The sequence below is a fragment of the Taudactylus pleione genome, unplaced genomic scaffold, assembly GCF_031769625.1.
Source record: "Taudactylus pleione unplaced genomic scaffold, aTauple2 ptg000333l, whole genome shotgun sequence".
Taxonomy (NCBI): domain Eukaryota; kingdom Metazoa; phylum Chordata; class Amphibia; order Anura; family Myobatrachidae; genus Taudactylus; species Taudactylus pleione.
Window position 1 is genome coordinate 1,130,538 of NW_028284734.1, and position 14,365 is coordinate 1,144,902.

Here is a 14,365-nt window from a genome sequence, read left to right on the forward strand (position 1 = left end):
AGAATGGTAAAGACTCACTAGTATAAAGGCACCTTCCTCCAATTTCACGTTCTCTCCAATAAATCAACGATCATAACAGAATTCATGTTACACATGTACTGAAATGTATTTCACAATTATTGCCTCTTCGTATGATACTACTTTAATCGTGTACAGTCTTTTGATACAGGGCTACAACCACTTGTCAGCATTTATTGCAATGCTTCCATCTGTACTGATGCATTTCACAGGAAGGCTGAACTGGTCTGCACATGTTTTAGGAATGTACAGTATACTTATGACATCCCTGAAATGCAGGTTCATTCCTGGAAGTGGCTCAGTTTATTTGTTGTATGTTTCAAAGTTACAATGTATCAACTGGTCTACACATAACCTACTGTGTTTTTAATAAACTATAGCACAATAAAATAAACACTTTTTCATTGTATTCTCGGTTCGTTTTATGCATTTAATGCAGTCGGACTGTTACTGTCAGCCTGCATACCCCTTCCAATGTATGGGAGTGCCATCCTTTTTGTAAATGTTGCACAAAAAAAAAAAAAAATCAAGAAGTCAAATATTCACAGTTGTGCCTACCTGCAGCGTAATCCTGTTTTTTACTAGTAAGCCTATTTTAATATCCATGAGGTTAAGATCTTTTTCTAACTGTTGGTTTGATCTAATTTTTGTGACTACTTCTTCTCTTAAGCTGGTCACCTCCAGCTCTTCCTGAAAGTCCAAATTACTCTGGTCTAGGAGATAGACAAACTTCCGCACAACGTTCAGCGGTGGGTTTTCCGAGCAGACTGTGAGCAAAGAGAACAAAAATAAGCAAAGGAATGGTTGTGTCATATTACGCATCAAATTATGACAGAAGAGAGGAAAATAAAAAACATGCTAGACACTGAAAAAAAACACACAAAAGCTAGCCCCTGCCCATGCCCAAAAACCCATCTTATTATTTACTATAACTCAGCCTCCCCACCATTCTATTTTTGACACAAAAGCCAGGAGCTGCTGGCAGATAATTGATCAACGAAGAGATGGAAGCTCAGGGTGTCCCTCCAAAATGGAAGCTGAACTTGTTCATGAGGACCTGGAACATGCTCTACTTTAGGTCATCCCTTTGTGCCTTCTCTGAGAGGGGAAATGGGGAGGACTCCTCTCATGTGGTGGCTGTGATAATTGGTGTAAAAACACTTAGCGGAGGGGGGCTAAGTGTTCTCTGTGATCTGATTGATGTTTTAGCAGCAGAATAGCACCACGGCTGGCCTTCATACAATGGCGCTTGAAGTATATTTCTAAATAAGTGCACAAATTGATGTCATGCTGTATAACTAGAAGATGGAACGCCGCTCTGTGATTAAATTCACAATAAATCTGGTAGGTGGAAACCATAAGATGGTCCTCGAATTTGATACTTTACAAAGTGTGTGCAGCCATTGGCCAAGAGCTTTATTACTCTTCTTTGTCTTACATTAGTATACAGATGGGTCCACATACATCTAGCCTCCTGGCGCGTTAAACTGCCCTTCTAGTCGTACCATGCCGTGGCGTGACTTGGTAGTGTTGAGCGTCTTATCGTGCATCTTTCTTATCTTCAAATGCGTCTTATGATGTGAATTGATAGAACAAGCAGCTTCAGCTGATTAAAATGATATGCAGCATGCCTATGTTCTCTGAGTGACAGCGGGTATATCTGCATGATACCTAATGCGGTCCACAACCCCCCTAGTGTCGCCACTGTCGATGCCATACTCTAGCTATTATTCAATTGCTAAGCTTGTTTTCACCTTTGCACCATAAAACATACTGTAGGTGTGTATTTCTATTATGTACGTACACTGTTTCCTTGTACCTGAGGCTTGGCTTTTTTCTGTTTTATATTGTTGTCATGCACATTTTATTAGTTTACTATGACATCTTTTCCCTATTAAAAAATTATTCTCAGTCTGACACATAGCAAAACTGTAGCGTGTTCTGTCCAAAAACACCATTGCATGCCTTCAAGTATGTTAAGTGTTTGAAGTGCATCTTCTACACCTTGGAGGTAATTTATTGCAAGGAGCAAAACAAACTGTAGACCATACATAAGCCTCGAGTTGCATAATTGAACTTGTAATCTGAGAAAAAGTCTCCTGATAGTGGTGGACCATCATGGTAACTAAGATGTTTGTGCTTAGTGAATGACCTCCAGTAAAGGCTTTTGCAGGTTGAATGATAATTAATGAGAATGTAGACTACCAAGTCACTAAGTACATACTAGAGGAGTGGCAATGTGCGGTTGTCTACCCAGAAAAACAATTGAGACTTTTTCCAGCTCTATGTTGCACTCTCTTTCGAACTTGGCGTACCCAGTGCCCTTAACTATTGCTGCTCACCAGAAATAACATCACAGCTTGCAACACTTACTCAGTGTCCGGTAATCTTCCCTAGCTTTGTTAGCCTTGAGAAACGCCTGTATTTTAATGATTTCTTTTTCCTGTAGATGGAAGGACAGCAGCTATAAGATATCAAACAAAGTTATTACCAAATATACCTATGTTTTTGTTCTTGTAAAGGAAAAATAACTCACGTGATCCTTGAAATACTGCAATCTCTTCTTAAATTCTCTTTTCGCTTTTAACATCCGGTACCAAGCCTGAATCTGAATGGCACATTTAAAGAAACGAAAAAAAGAATTAGTATTAAAGTATTATTAGTATTATGCAGTGTTAAATTATAGGGAACACGTAGCCAGGGGCATAGAGAGCCCGACCAGTCCCAGGAGAAGGGGGTGTGGCCTAATTGCAGGAGGCGTGACCACACCCCCCTTGAGCTAAAGAGAAAACCTTTTTAAGAGGGGGCGCTGTGAGCGCTGTGAGCCCCTCAGCCCAGCGCAAAGGCCAGAGGGGGCGTGATCAGTGTGATCACTCCCTCCCACAGGCATAGGAGACTGCTGCGGCTGCTCCTCAGCAGCCGCGAACAGTCTCCCACTGCAGCCCAGCACCCGCTGTGCGGGTGGGAGGAGTGAGGGAGGGAGGGACGGTGTTGGGTCCATCTAGCAAGCCCGGGCCTGGATAAATAGTACCCACTCTCCCCCCCCCCCCCTCTCGACGCCCCTGCACCCAGCCAAAATTGCTTTTTCTGAGGAAATTCTTGTTTTTTTGTGTGCACCCACCTGAGCAGGGGGAAGTCCTTATTTTAATGTAAAAATGTCAGGAAACAGATCAGAACCTCTGGTGCACCCCTCCCAATGCATAATGATGCACTTAGAGGGGTTTAAATAGCATAATTTTGCCAATCAAGATATGTCAGTTTTCAGGCAAAGGTCTCTAAAAAGCTCAATAATTGCAAGCAGACCTGTTCTGTATGTCTTTTTATGTTTGTCTAATTAAAAGTTAAGTTTTATGCTGTATTATTATTGTATTATGTTGTATTATGAAATGTCAAGAGTGCACCAAAAATGGAAAATTCTCTCTTTTTTTGAGTCACTTCTTCTATGACTCAATACCTACTATATAAGTACTTTTTGTACTTTTCCAGTGGTGCAGCACCAGCAACCTTCTGTGAATTATTAAGGAATTATATCCGGTTTTCAATTTAAATAATGCTGGTTATTGATTACTATATCTCAATGATTGCTTTAAATAATTGACTTTCTGTCCTGTGCGGTTTCAAATAATCTCCCCCTCTTCATTAAATGATGTGTGTCACACGTATGTGGAGGTGTAAATGATGTAGGACAGGTATGTGGAGGTGTAAATGATGTGTGTCACACGTATGTGGAGGTGTAACTGATGTAGGACAGGTACGTGGAGGTGTAAATGATGCAGGACAGGTACGTGGAGGTGTAAATGATGCAGGACAGGTACGTGGAGGTGTAAATGATGCAGGACAGGTACGTGGAGGTGTAAATGATGCAGGACAGGTACGTGGAGGTGTAAATGATGCAGGACAGGTACGTGGAGGTGTAAATGATGCAGGACAGGTACGTGGAGGTGTAAATGATGCAGGACAGGTACGTGGAGGTGTAAATGATGCAGGACAGGTACGTGGAGGTGTAAATGATGCAGGACAGGTACGTGGAGGTGTAAATGATGCAGGACAGGTACGTGGAGGTGTAAATGATGCAGGACAGGTATGTGGAGGTGTAAATGATGCAGGACAGGTACGTGGAGGTGTAAATAATGCAGGACAGGTACGTGGAGGTGTAAATGATGCAGGACAGGTACGTGGAGGTGTAAATGATGCAGGACAGGTACGTGGAGGTGTAAATGATGCAGGACAGGTACGTGGAGGTGTAAATGATGCAGGACAGGTACGTGGAGGTGTAAATGATGCAGGACAGGTACGTGGAGGTGTAAATGATGCAGGACAGGTACGTGGAGGTGTAAATGATGCAGGACAGGTACGTGGAGGTGTAAATGATGCAGGACAGGTACGTGGAGGTGTAAATGATGCAGGACAGGTACGTGGAGGTGTAAATGATGCAGGACAGGTACGTGGAGGTGTAAATGATGCAGGACAGGTATGTGGAGGTGTAAATGATGCAGGACAGGTACGTGGAGGTGTAAATAATGCAGGACAGGTACGTGGAGGTGTAAATAATGCAGGACAGGTACGTGGAGGTGTAAATAATGCAGGACAGGTACGTGGAGGTGTAAATGATGCAGGACAGGTACGTGGAGGTGTAAATAATGCAGGACAGGTATGTGGAGGTGTAAATAATGCAGGACAGGTACGTGGAGGTGTAAATAATGCAGGACAGTTACGTGGAGGTGTATATGATGCGGGACAGGTACGTGGAGGTGTTAATTATGCGGGACAGGTATGTGGAGGTTTTGTGTTGAACGGAGAGGGGTTTTAGAACTTGCAGATGGCAACTAAAAAGTTGTTTCTCCAACTTTTTACAAACTTGTAATAAAACAATGAAAAAAAATCAACTTGCAGTCATTTTTCTGTACCCCAAAATGCTGGAAATACTTTAATTTGCTGAAAAACACTTGCTTTCTATAACTTTTCCACCATTAACAAAAAGTGCAAAAATCACGCATTTGACACCTAAGATCCTCCTGTCCAGTACTTTCCTTATGGCCAATAACAGCCTTCTATATGGTCCTGCTATCTCAGGGGCCACTTTTTTAGGGTCCAGGATGGTCTCCCCACTTTCATTCACTTTCTGCAGAACTGTCACGCAACCTAGAAGAGAATCCCCTGAATCGCCATTTCTAATTGAATCTCGCATTTCTCAGGTGTGCGCATTCATGTGATGTAAGCGATTTTTAGGATACAGCTCGCTTTCCCAAACTCCTAATTGTATTGATCCCTTAATATCCTCAGAGTGATTTTAGTGCATGCAAGCAACATTTACAGTATGAAGCCTGAGCAAAGGAAGCAATATAAATTGAAGTGAAATTTGCCTCATCTTTTTGGTTTGCTGTTCTTCTCCTGAACTGTTCCCTTCATTGCTTAAACAGAAAGACAGCAAGCAGAATGGCTGCACACATGCTGGTTTAAGGCATGAATCCTTGCATATATAAAGCAATCTAAATGATCATGTGAACATACAGTGCAGGACAACAGGGCCACTGACAATGACTACTAACAGGCTACAAGCACATGATCAGAATTATAACCTGTGAAAAAGCTCCAGTTATGACATGTAAGCAGTTAGGTACTGCACTATATTCACAACTAGCTAAAGTAACCAGCATTGCCAGAGTTTAAATCTTCAAGTTATTGAGTTTTATTATGTGAAGTCGTCCAAATCCATCCAGTAGAAGGCCCAGAACAGGCTCCAAGGGTCAAAGTTCTGCCCGGCGCACTCCGCAGTGAGGTCCGACCAGGACCCCAACCACTCCATTAGGCATCCCAGACCATTTGCCACCACTCTGTGAAGTTGTCATTCACATCCATCCAGTAGAAGGCCCAGAACAGGCTCCACGTGTCACAGTTCTGCCCATAATACACCAACGGGAGGTCTGACCGAGACCTCAAACTCCTAGTATGTCTTCTGTGATCCAGTGTTACAACTCTGTCAAGTTTTTGTTCAAATCCATCCAGTGGAAGGCTCAACACAGGATCCCTGGGTCACAGCTCTGCCCAGCCTACACCAACTGGAGGTTCGACCGGGACCCTTAGGGGAGAGCAGCTAATGGTTTAACATATACCCTTCTGTAGGAGCGCATACCGTAACTTTTGTTTATAATTCACTTTTCTGGGCTTGCTAATTTATTGTGTTTTACAAGGGGATCCATATAAGTGGCCAAGAGAAACCTTATATGAAAATGCATGTAGCCGTAGGGATCATTGTGCCTTATAAGGCAAGGAAAGGCGATCCATGTGTGGTTTACTGTGCAATGGGCACCTAGGTTACATAGAACAATTGCATCATCACTTTTTTGGGAGGGATGGAATCCTTTAAATTTAAGTTTATCAACGTTTCACCCATAAAATCATGGTTTACCCTTAGTATGCGAGCGTTAAATGTCCGAAATCATAAGCACTTCATTTGCCATTTAATTCTGTTAAGACTTGTACCTTGACAATGCCAATAATATTTCCTTGCAGTAGTTGTATTCTGTCTGTGTAGGACTTCCTCTGCTTGTATCCTTTCCAAGAAGCCTGTAAAATAACCGGAAATAAAAATGTTTACATCAGGTATCAACCACGACTCTAAATACAGCAACACATCCAGCTTATAGTTTGACTAAAAGAAATGTTTAATATTTGCAATAGTTTCACTCTAACATTATGAGCTTGTTTTGTGATTTTAAAAGATAAAGCATTTTCCCATTCCCCTAAAGCGATTCTAGACTCACTGAAGGCAGCATGGGTTACAGTAATTATTACTTACATCAAAGAGAATGTTTTACCTCGGTGTACAATCTCCCTGGTCGCTCTTTGAAATATATCCCAGATATATCTAATATTTATGTAAATGGGTATATTTAATTATATGTGTAACATGTATTATTCCTTTTACAGATGTGTCCTCATACCTCTAGTCTCAATATACCAAGTGGAACGAGATGTCAGGCGTGAGTGAGCCGCCCGGTCCCCATGCAACTCTGCTGGCACTGGGTGTCTTTTTTGCATCTTATTTTGCCAAAAATGCATCTTAGTCGCAATGTGATGTGACTAGCACGCATCAGGAGACAATACCCTTGTATATCTGTGTGCGATGGAGTGTGTATATAAAGCACAACAGAACCGGCATGGAAAAAACTAATTTTATTTTACTTTGTATGTAAAAATGCAAACATTTTATATATATATATATATATATATATATATATATATATATATATATATATATATATATTGTATTAAAAAAAATGAACCAGCGAGTCTCCTGGTGCATCCTTTCATTTCCCCTCCCTCTCACTAAACCCCCCCCCCTTTTCTTCTTTCTGTATACCTCTCCACAATGCCTCTTTTATAAAGCTCAATTAAAAAATATATATATTATTGATTAAAAAGAAAAAAAGCATTTGCCTCTTAGAATTCCGCATTTATATTACACCATCAAATAGAATAATGTCTATTAAAGATGCTTATTACCTTTATAATCAGATTGCGTAACAAATAACATATTGTAAAAACACGTACATCTTAATTAAATATAATTGTACCAGAAACTCTAAGAACAAAGATTAGGTTGAAAATAAAATGATAGATCGGTTTGTGCTTAAAAAAAATGTAAAAGCCCAAATATTACGCTCTTGCTTAGGTAGTTTTTATTTGTAAAATAATTTTTAAAAAAGCTCTATGTTGGGTTTAGTCTTGCGCTCTGGGATCTAGAGAAATCCCCAGGGGGACCCTCACCCTTTCCTCACACTTCTCTCATAACTGCACTGGAGACATCGGCAGAGCGATGACTGAAGGGAGAGAGGGGATTACATTCCTATATAGTATTTATATACATTACTATTACAAACATATTATTGTTTTCATGTATATTTATATTAACGATAGCCTTTCAGGTGCAAAATAATAAACAATATTTAGCTTAGATTAATAAATTTATCTTGACTTTGTTCATTTTACTCTCGCTACCCTTGCTTGCTAGCGACTAGTTGCAACTTCCACTGGATCCCCTGTTTTTCAAATCTTATGCTGCAAGACTGGCTTGAAGACGTAGGCCCAATGACTGGACTGACAGTGAAGTGGGCAGTCCAGAGACTTGATAACATGAGTCAAGGCGAAATGCGTCACCATGGCTCTGTCCACGCTCAAAAATGCCTAGAATTGACAGTGCCACAATGATGCGATGCGCATCCCATCTACACCTTCCCCCACTCTGGGATCTCCCACATGGACTATTAAAAGTCAGCAAAGTATGCGCCTACAATACATTATCCCAGTTGGCACTTCACAACACAGGCCACACCAACTAAAATACAGATGTCTCCATACACATCTTTCCCCCGTGTGCGCTTCAAGTCACGTTAAACATAACATGTGAGCGCCGTGCGACTCAGTAGCACAGAGCAACTTTTTGCCAGAAAATGCATTCTGTGTGGGACTGAGGGTGTATCTGCATGCAAAATGCCACGTTAAAGTGTCACAGCTGCAGACACTAACGTAGCATTTTGCATGCAGATACAGCCGCAGTCGCACACAGAATATTGGCATGCCGCATATCGTTTTAATCAGCAGAAGCTGCTTGTGCATCCAATTCGCATCGCTGGGTAAATAAGATGCATTTGAAGGTAAATGTCACATGAAAAGACTCTTGGCGTGACTAGCACATTCGGGTCTACAAATGTGTCTACATACATCTAGCCACCTGGCGCGTTAAACAGCCCTTCTAGTCGCGCCATGCCATGGAGTGACTTGGTAGCGCCGAGCATCTTTTTGTGCTTCTTTTTACCTTCAAACGTGTCTTATTCGCACAATGATGCAAATAGATAGCACAAGCAGCTTCTGCTGATCAAAATGATATGCAGCATGCCTATGTTCTGTGTGTGACTGCGGGTGTATCTGCATGTGAAACGCTACTTTACAGTGTTACAGCCGCTGACACTGTAACGTAGCATTATACATGCATATACACTTGCAGTCGAACACAGAACATAGGCATGCTGCATATCATTTTAATCAGCAGTAGCTGCTTGTGCTAACTATTTGCATCACCATGTGAATAAGACGCATTTGAAGGTAAAAAGTTGCACGAAAGATGCTCAGCACTACCGAGGCAGATGGAGCTCCCGCGCTGTGTGTGGCGCGGCTTGTAGCACATGGAGGACAGATGTATATGGACACATCTGTATCCTAGCAGTGTGTTGCATCAGCTGAGTGTGCTAGAAGCACCAGAGCAACTTCTTCACCTGTCTTTTTTGTAAGGTTTGATTCATCTCCCACTAGCGTGAGCAAATCTAAGAGAGCTTATTAGCAACACAACAGCCTTTTTGTTTTTCAAGCACCATTTATGTTTATTCTAAATCATTTTTTTTTGTCGATAAGGAGTCAACCAAGTTTTCCATGTAGTAGGCTTCACGTTTCACATATTGTCCAAGAGAACCAAAGAGAGTCCCCCAATTCGTGTCATTTCAGAACTTCATAACTAAACTAATTTTAAAATTTTTGACATAAATTGATGTATCCAGCAATATCTGCACAATATTTTATTTTATGGGTGGATCTGATTGGAGCTGTAGCAGGATTAAAAGGCTCACCATCGGGATCAGGCACAATTTTTGTACCCAGAGCATCTTAAGGGCGCTTCAGGTGGACCCATGGCAAGGGCCTTTAAGAGCTGGGCCGGGGGAAGGTGCGTGGCCTAGTCACGGGAGGCGTGGCTACGCCCCTTAGGAAAACAAAAGAAAAACATTTGAACATTTGATACGTGCTGGGAAGCGTGGCGCTGTGAGCCCCTCAGTTCTGCACAAATCCCGGGGGCTCCCGCCCCACAGGCAGAGGAGAATGATGCTGCTGCTCAGGGTGTTCTGGTCTGCTGACAGAAAAGAGGGAGGGGGGGTGGCATCAGACCCACCTGGGCCCCTCCAACAAGCCCGGGTTATTAGCACCTGCCCCCCCACCCCTTCTCAGCACCCCTGCCTGTGTTATCTTGCCGCCAGGACCAGGAAGAAGCTAAGCAATGGTGCCTCCCCCTAAGCCAGGTGCACTACAAACAGAGCGCCTATATTTTATGCTTTGTCACTTATGTTGATGTGTGTGTATTCTCGTAATTCACTTCAACATGCCAGGAAGCCAATAATTATCACCTGTTGTTTTCTGGTCTTACCTGTATTTTAATTGCATATGGCTCTTGTTTGTGGAGGTAGGTCTTCCGCTCCCTGAACCCCTTTCTGGCGAGGAAGCCTCTCATCCGTGCTTGGAGCAGAGTAATCAGATTTTCATTTGCCATCCACAGCTGCTCTCGGTTGTAATCAGAGGTGATTTTCCCAACAATGGCCTGGTGAGATAGAAGATGACCGTTTTCCTCTGATGTCATATAATCATATAATAATGTAGGAGGGGCTTCCATTTCCTCATATATCTTTTGCATCTAGTTTTTATGTGAGTTGGACTCCTACAACATAATGTGGCTAGGTACACACTTAGCGGCACGCCACTGCGATGCCCGAATGTGCCAATGAACGATATATATCGGGCGGGCGGTACACACTGAGTGATCTGTTGAATGACCCGCCCAAAATATATCATTCACCAGCACCATTGACCTTGCCAGCATGTTCTCTTAGGCTGGGTACACATAAGATTTCCCTTCATTCCCAGAACGATATATTGCGTACACACTGTGCAATTCTCCAAACGTCTGAACTATATATTTTGCATCGTTAGGTCGTTAGAGCATTAAGATATATTAACGTTATATTGTCTGGTTGGGCATACACAGTTCCCGATTTGCACAAAATCGCTTAAGATATCTTCTCATCTGCTGTGTATGTACAGCAGATCGGATGATGCGAAAAACGACGCAAGAGAGCGCGCAATAGTGCGTACACAGCTGATGTGGAAGATTTGTCGTTCCAATTCGGCTCAAAACAACAAATCGTCTTTTCGTGTAGTGTGTACCAAACCTTACATCTGCCTAGAAATCATTATTTCCTTTTTCAAGACAACTTTGGAGTGAAAATTTTTTTGACTGCAAGACACCAACTGAAGCTATACAGTAATGAAGCCAAAAAGTACATTTCCAACCGCTCAGCCCAAGTATCTGATGATAGTGTATACGCCGCACCCGTGGCCGACGGGTGGTCCAAAACCAATGGCATCGGGTCCCGATATGAGAAGGGTTGCTCAACATTTGCCAGACCCAACGGTAAAAATCAGGGTGAAAATGTAGTACGGAATTCCGACTGACGTGTTCCAATTCCTGTCGACAGTCCATGTCAACTTTGAGAGCATTTGTATTTAAATTAGCAAAGATGTGCCTCTTCATGGCTCAATAATTGTGTAGTGTGCAAACTCGAAATCTGATGTTCTCAAGATCGTTTTTAAACTACAAATATTGCCTAGTCCCTAGCATCGTTTGGTAAATCTGTCTAGTGTGTATCCAGTTCTATGCTCTCAGACTAACAGCTGGAAATGTGATGGCAGAGGGGGTGGATGTAACAGTGAAAACAGAGCAGAGAGGGTCATGGCAAAGCCTATCTGCTAAATCATGTGTCCCTGGACATGGTAGTCCCGTTAAACCTGAAGTACTACTGTATCAATCACTACTAGAAATCTCAATGACCAAGCTGCTTCTAATAGACTGCCACATAAATTTATGGTAAAAGGGGATTGCTGTTGTAAGGGGATGGGTACGGGAAGACGGCGCTCGGGATCCTGGCGGTCAGAATCTCGACACCGGTATCCCGACAAGGGTAGAATAAAAAACATCTGTAGAGAGGTATCCTAACCCTCCCCCTCTCCCTATCCTAACCCTCCGTCCCCGGTGCCTAACCCTAATCTTCCCCTTCCCACACCCTAAACCTCCCCCCTTAGTGCCTAACCCTCCCTCTAGTGCCTAACCCTAAAGCTAACCTCCTCCTACCTCGGTACTTACCTTCAGGATTCCATCGGTCGGGATGCTGACGCCATGATTCTGAAAGGTGTTGGGATTCCAGAGCCAGCATTCTGATCACTGGAAACCCCGCGGCCGTGATGTTGATTGCATCCCGTTGTAACATGTTCATTCATAGGTCATGTTACTGTATAGATAATGCATAGTACATAATGCCTCAAGCTGTGTTTACAAATTACGCACAGCTAGGAATCTATATTGTTATGGTAACTCAATTTCAGAAAACCATGAATAAAAGTTTCAAAATCCATTACGTCTAAATTTGAGATGACTAAGTGCAGATTTCTTAGCAAATCTATTTCCTGCGTGAAATGAAATACAGCTGGCAATAAGCTCTCTGGCTGCCATCAAGGTCCTGAATGCAGCTTTGGGTAGCAGGACCAGTCCTTGTGTCTGAGTCATGCATCAGACATTCCAGGTCTTGCCCTGGACTAGAGAAACAGAGCAGTGATAGATGTCATGCAGGCCGCTCAGGGAACTGATAGATAACAAATCTAATCTGATAAGGTTGTAACCTACACTCTGCAGAGCGTGTAACACATTAACCACATTAATAACTTTGTTTTACTTACAACATGATTCATTGAAACAGAAAACCCTCGGAACAAATTAAACTTAAATCACCTTTAAAAGGATGACTAAATATAAATATACTTTACACCATCCCCCCACCACCTTGCTAACACAACAACCCCATGCAAAAGGCAGGAGAAAAAATGTTTCTCCTATCACAATACATTCAGAGGGGGAGATTTATCAAAGTTTGGAGGGAGATAAAGTACCAACCAATCAGCTGCTAACCATCATTTTACAGTATTTTAAAATGTCAATTAGGAGCAGATTGGTTGGCACTTGACCTCTCTCCAAGCTTTGATAAGTCTTCCCCTGAATCAGTTTTGTACAATACATACTATTGCTGGACTAAGAGTCATTTTGTTAAATATCCTGTAAGTGTGAATTCTGGGCCTGGCTAATCACCGATTATGTAGATGAATGAGTTACCAGTTAAGATAAAAACACTTGTGATACCGAGGAGACCTGTAAAACATGCTCTGTTAGGGTTCCCTGAGGTCTGGAGTTGGGAAACACTGGTCCAGAGTATGAAGCGCATAGTCCAGCTATGAGTGAGACATGAGCTAGGAGCAGGAGTACAGTCATTGCATGACTGACTAGTGACTAAAGAGGTTATGTATCAAGCAATGAAAAGTATGGAGACATTACCAATCAGCTCCAAGGTAGCATTTAACGAGAACATTCTATAAAATGATAGGTAGAAGCTGATTGGTTGTTTTAGGCCACTTCTCCATCTTTCCTCTTTAGAAAGTTTTATACACCACAATATGCTTTACACATCTCATGCTGTTTATGGCTTGACCAGGGGCGGACAGGGCACCACCTGCCCCCCCCCCCAATACACCCCCCTCCCCCCCCCGGGCCGGTACAATTTTGCAGCATTAGAACAGTCAGTGCGGTTTGTTGGGACGGTTCAATAATTGAGCGCCCAATTTTGCAATTCAATTGTTCTGGGCGCTCATTAATTATTGAGCTCTCCACACCCTATCAGACCTGCTAAACCCATCTAAAGTGCTGGTTAGGGCGCCCTAACCACAGGTTCCTTAGCACATTTTTTCTCATCACCCTCTTGAGGGTACGAGCAAATGCCGGCAGCTATCACTCTCAGACGGAGCATCAATTGAATTGCTCAGACAGGCGCCTTAAAAAATAGCTGCCGGTTAACAATTGAATCGGCCCATGAATGCATTTACCTGACAGCCAGGGAGGTTCCACTGCCCGCCTCCCGGCTGTCAGTCACCCAGCACATGAAGATGCATTTAGTGTCGCGCAGGCAGCTAGCCTGAGAGGGGGGTAAGTACAGACACACTGACTATCGGATGGCCGCACCACCCCAGGCCTTCATGATGCAAGACCTGTACATCTTTGGTGAACTCCGTCCCTGCCCCCATAACAGGAACAAAGCGTGGTCCGAGTAGGCAGAGTCTCCCTATTTCTGAGTGATCTGTAGAGAAAGGGCAAAAATGTGGACTATTATGCAGTGTGTCATTATCCAGGCTGTTCCAGGACTACAGGGGGCCTGTGCATTCTGGTAAGTTGGTCCCTCCCCCAAGACTAGTCACCTACTACTGCATTTGTTTCAACCGACGCTGTCCTTCTGCAAGCACAGTGAGTATCCAATACTATACACAGACCCTTGTCGGCAATGACTCCTAAGCAAAGGCTGCACTTTAGCAGGCAGAGCCCCTGCTCCACTATTTGTCCAAGTAGGAACCTGGGAGAGAATAGAGGTGAGAGGACAAAAGCAGGGAACATTGTCTGGGCACAGCAAGGTGTTGGGGAGACTAATGTGTG

General features: G+C 43.0%; 1 protein-coding gene across 2 annotated transcripts in view; it reads right to left on the reverse strand.

Moving 5' to 3' along the window:
* IQGAP2 (IQ motif containing GTPase activating protein 2) overlaps positions 1 to 14,365 on the reverse strand; it is a 319,379-nt gene that overhangs the window by 65,180 nt on the left and 239,834 nt on the right. For both annotated transcript variants that reach the window (XM_088443725.1, XM_088443724.1), the window contains 5 exons: positions 10,211 to 10,381; positions 6,502 to 6,585; positions 2,555 to 2,626; positions 2,392 to 2,461; positions 577 to 785 (listed from right to left, as the gene is read on the reverse strand). In XM_088443725.1, coding sequence (XP_088299851.1) covers positions 577 to 785; positions 2,392 to 2,461; positions 2,555 to 2,626; positions 6,502 to 6,585; positions 10,211 to 10,381 — 606 coding nt within the window. The remainder of the gene's footprint in view (positions 1 to 576; positions 786 to 2,391; positions 2,462 to 2,554; positions 2,627 to 6,501; positions 6,586 to 10,210; positions 10,382 to 14,365) is intronic.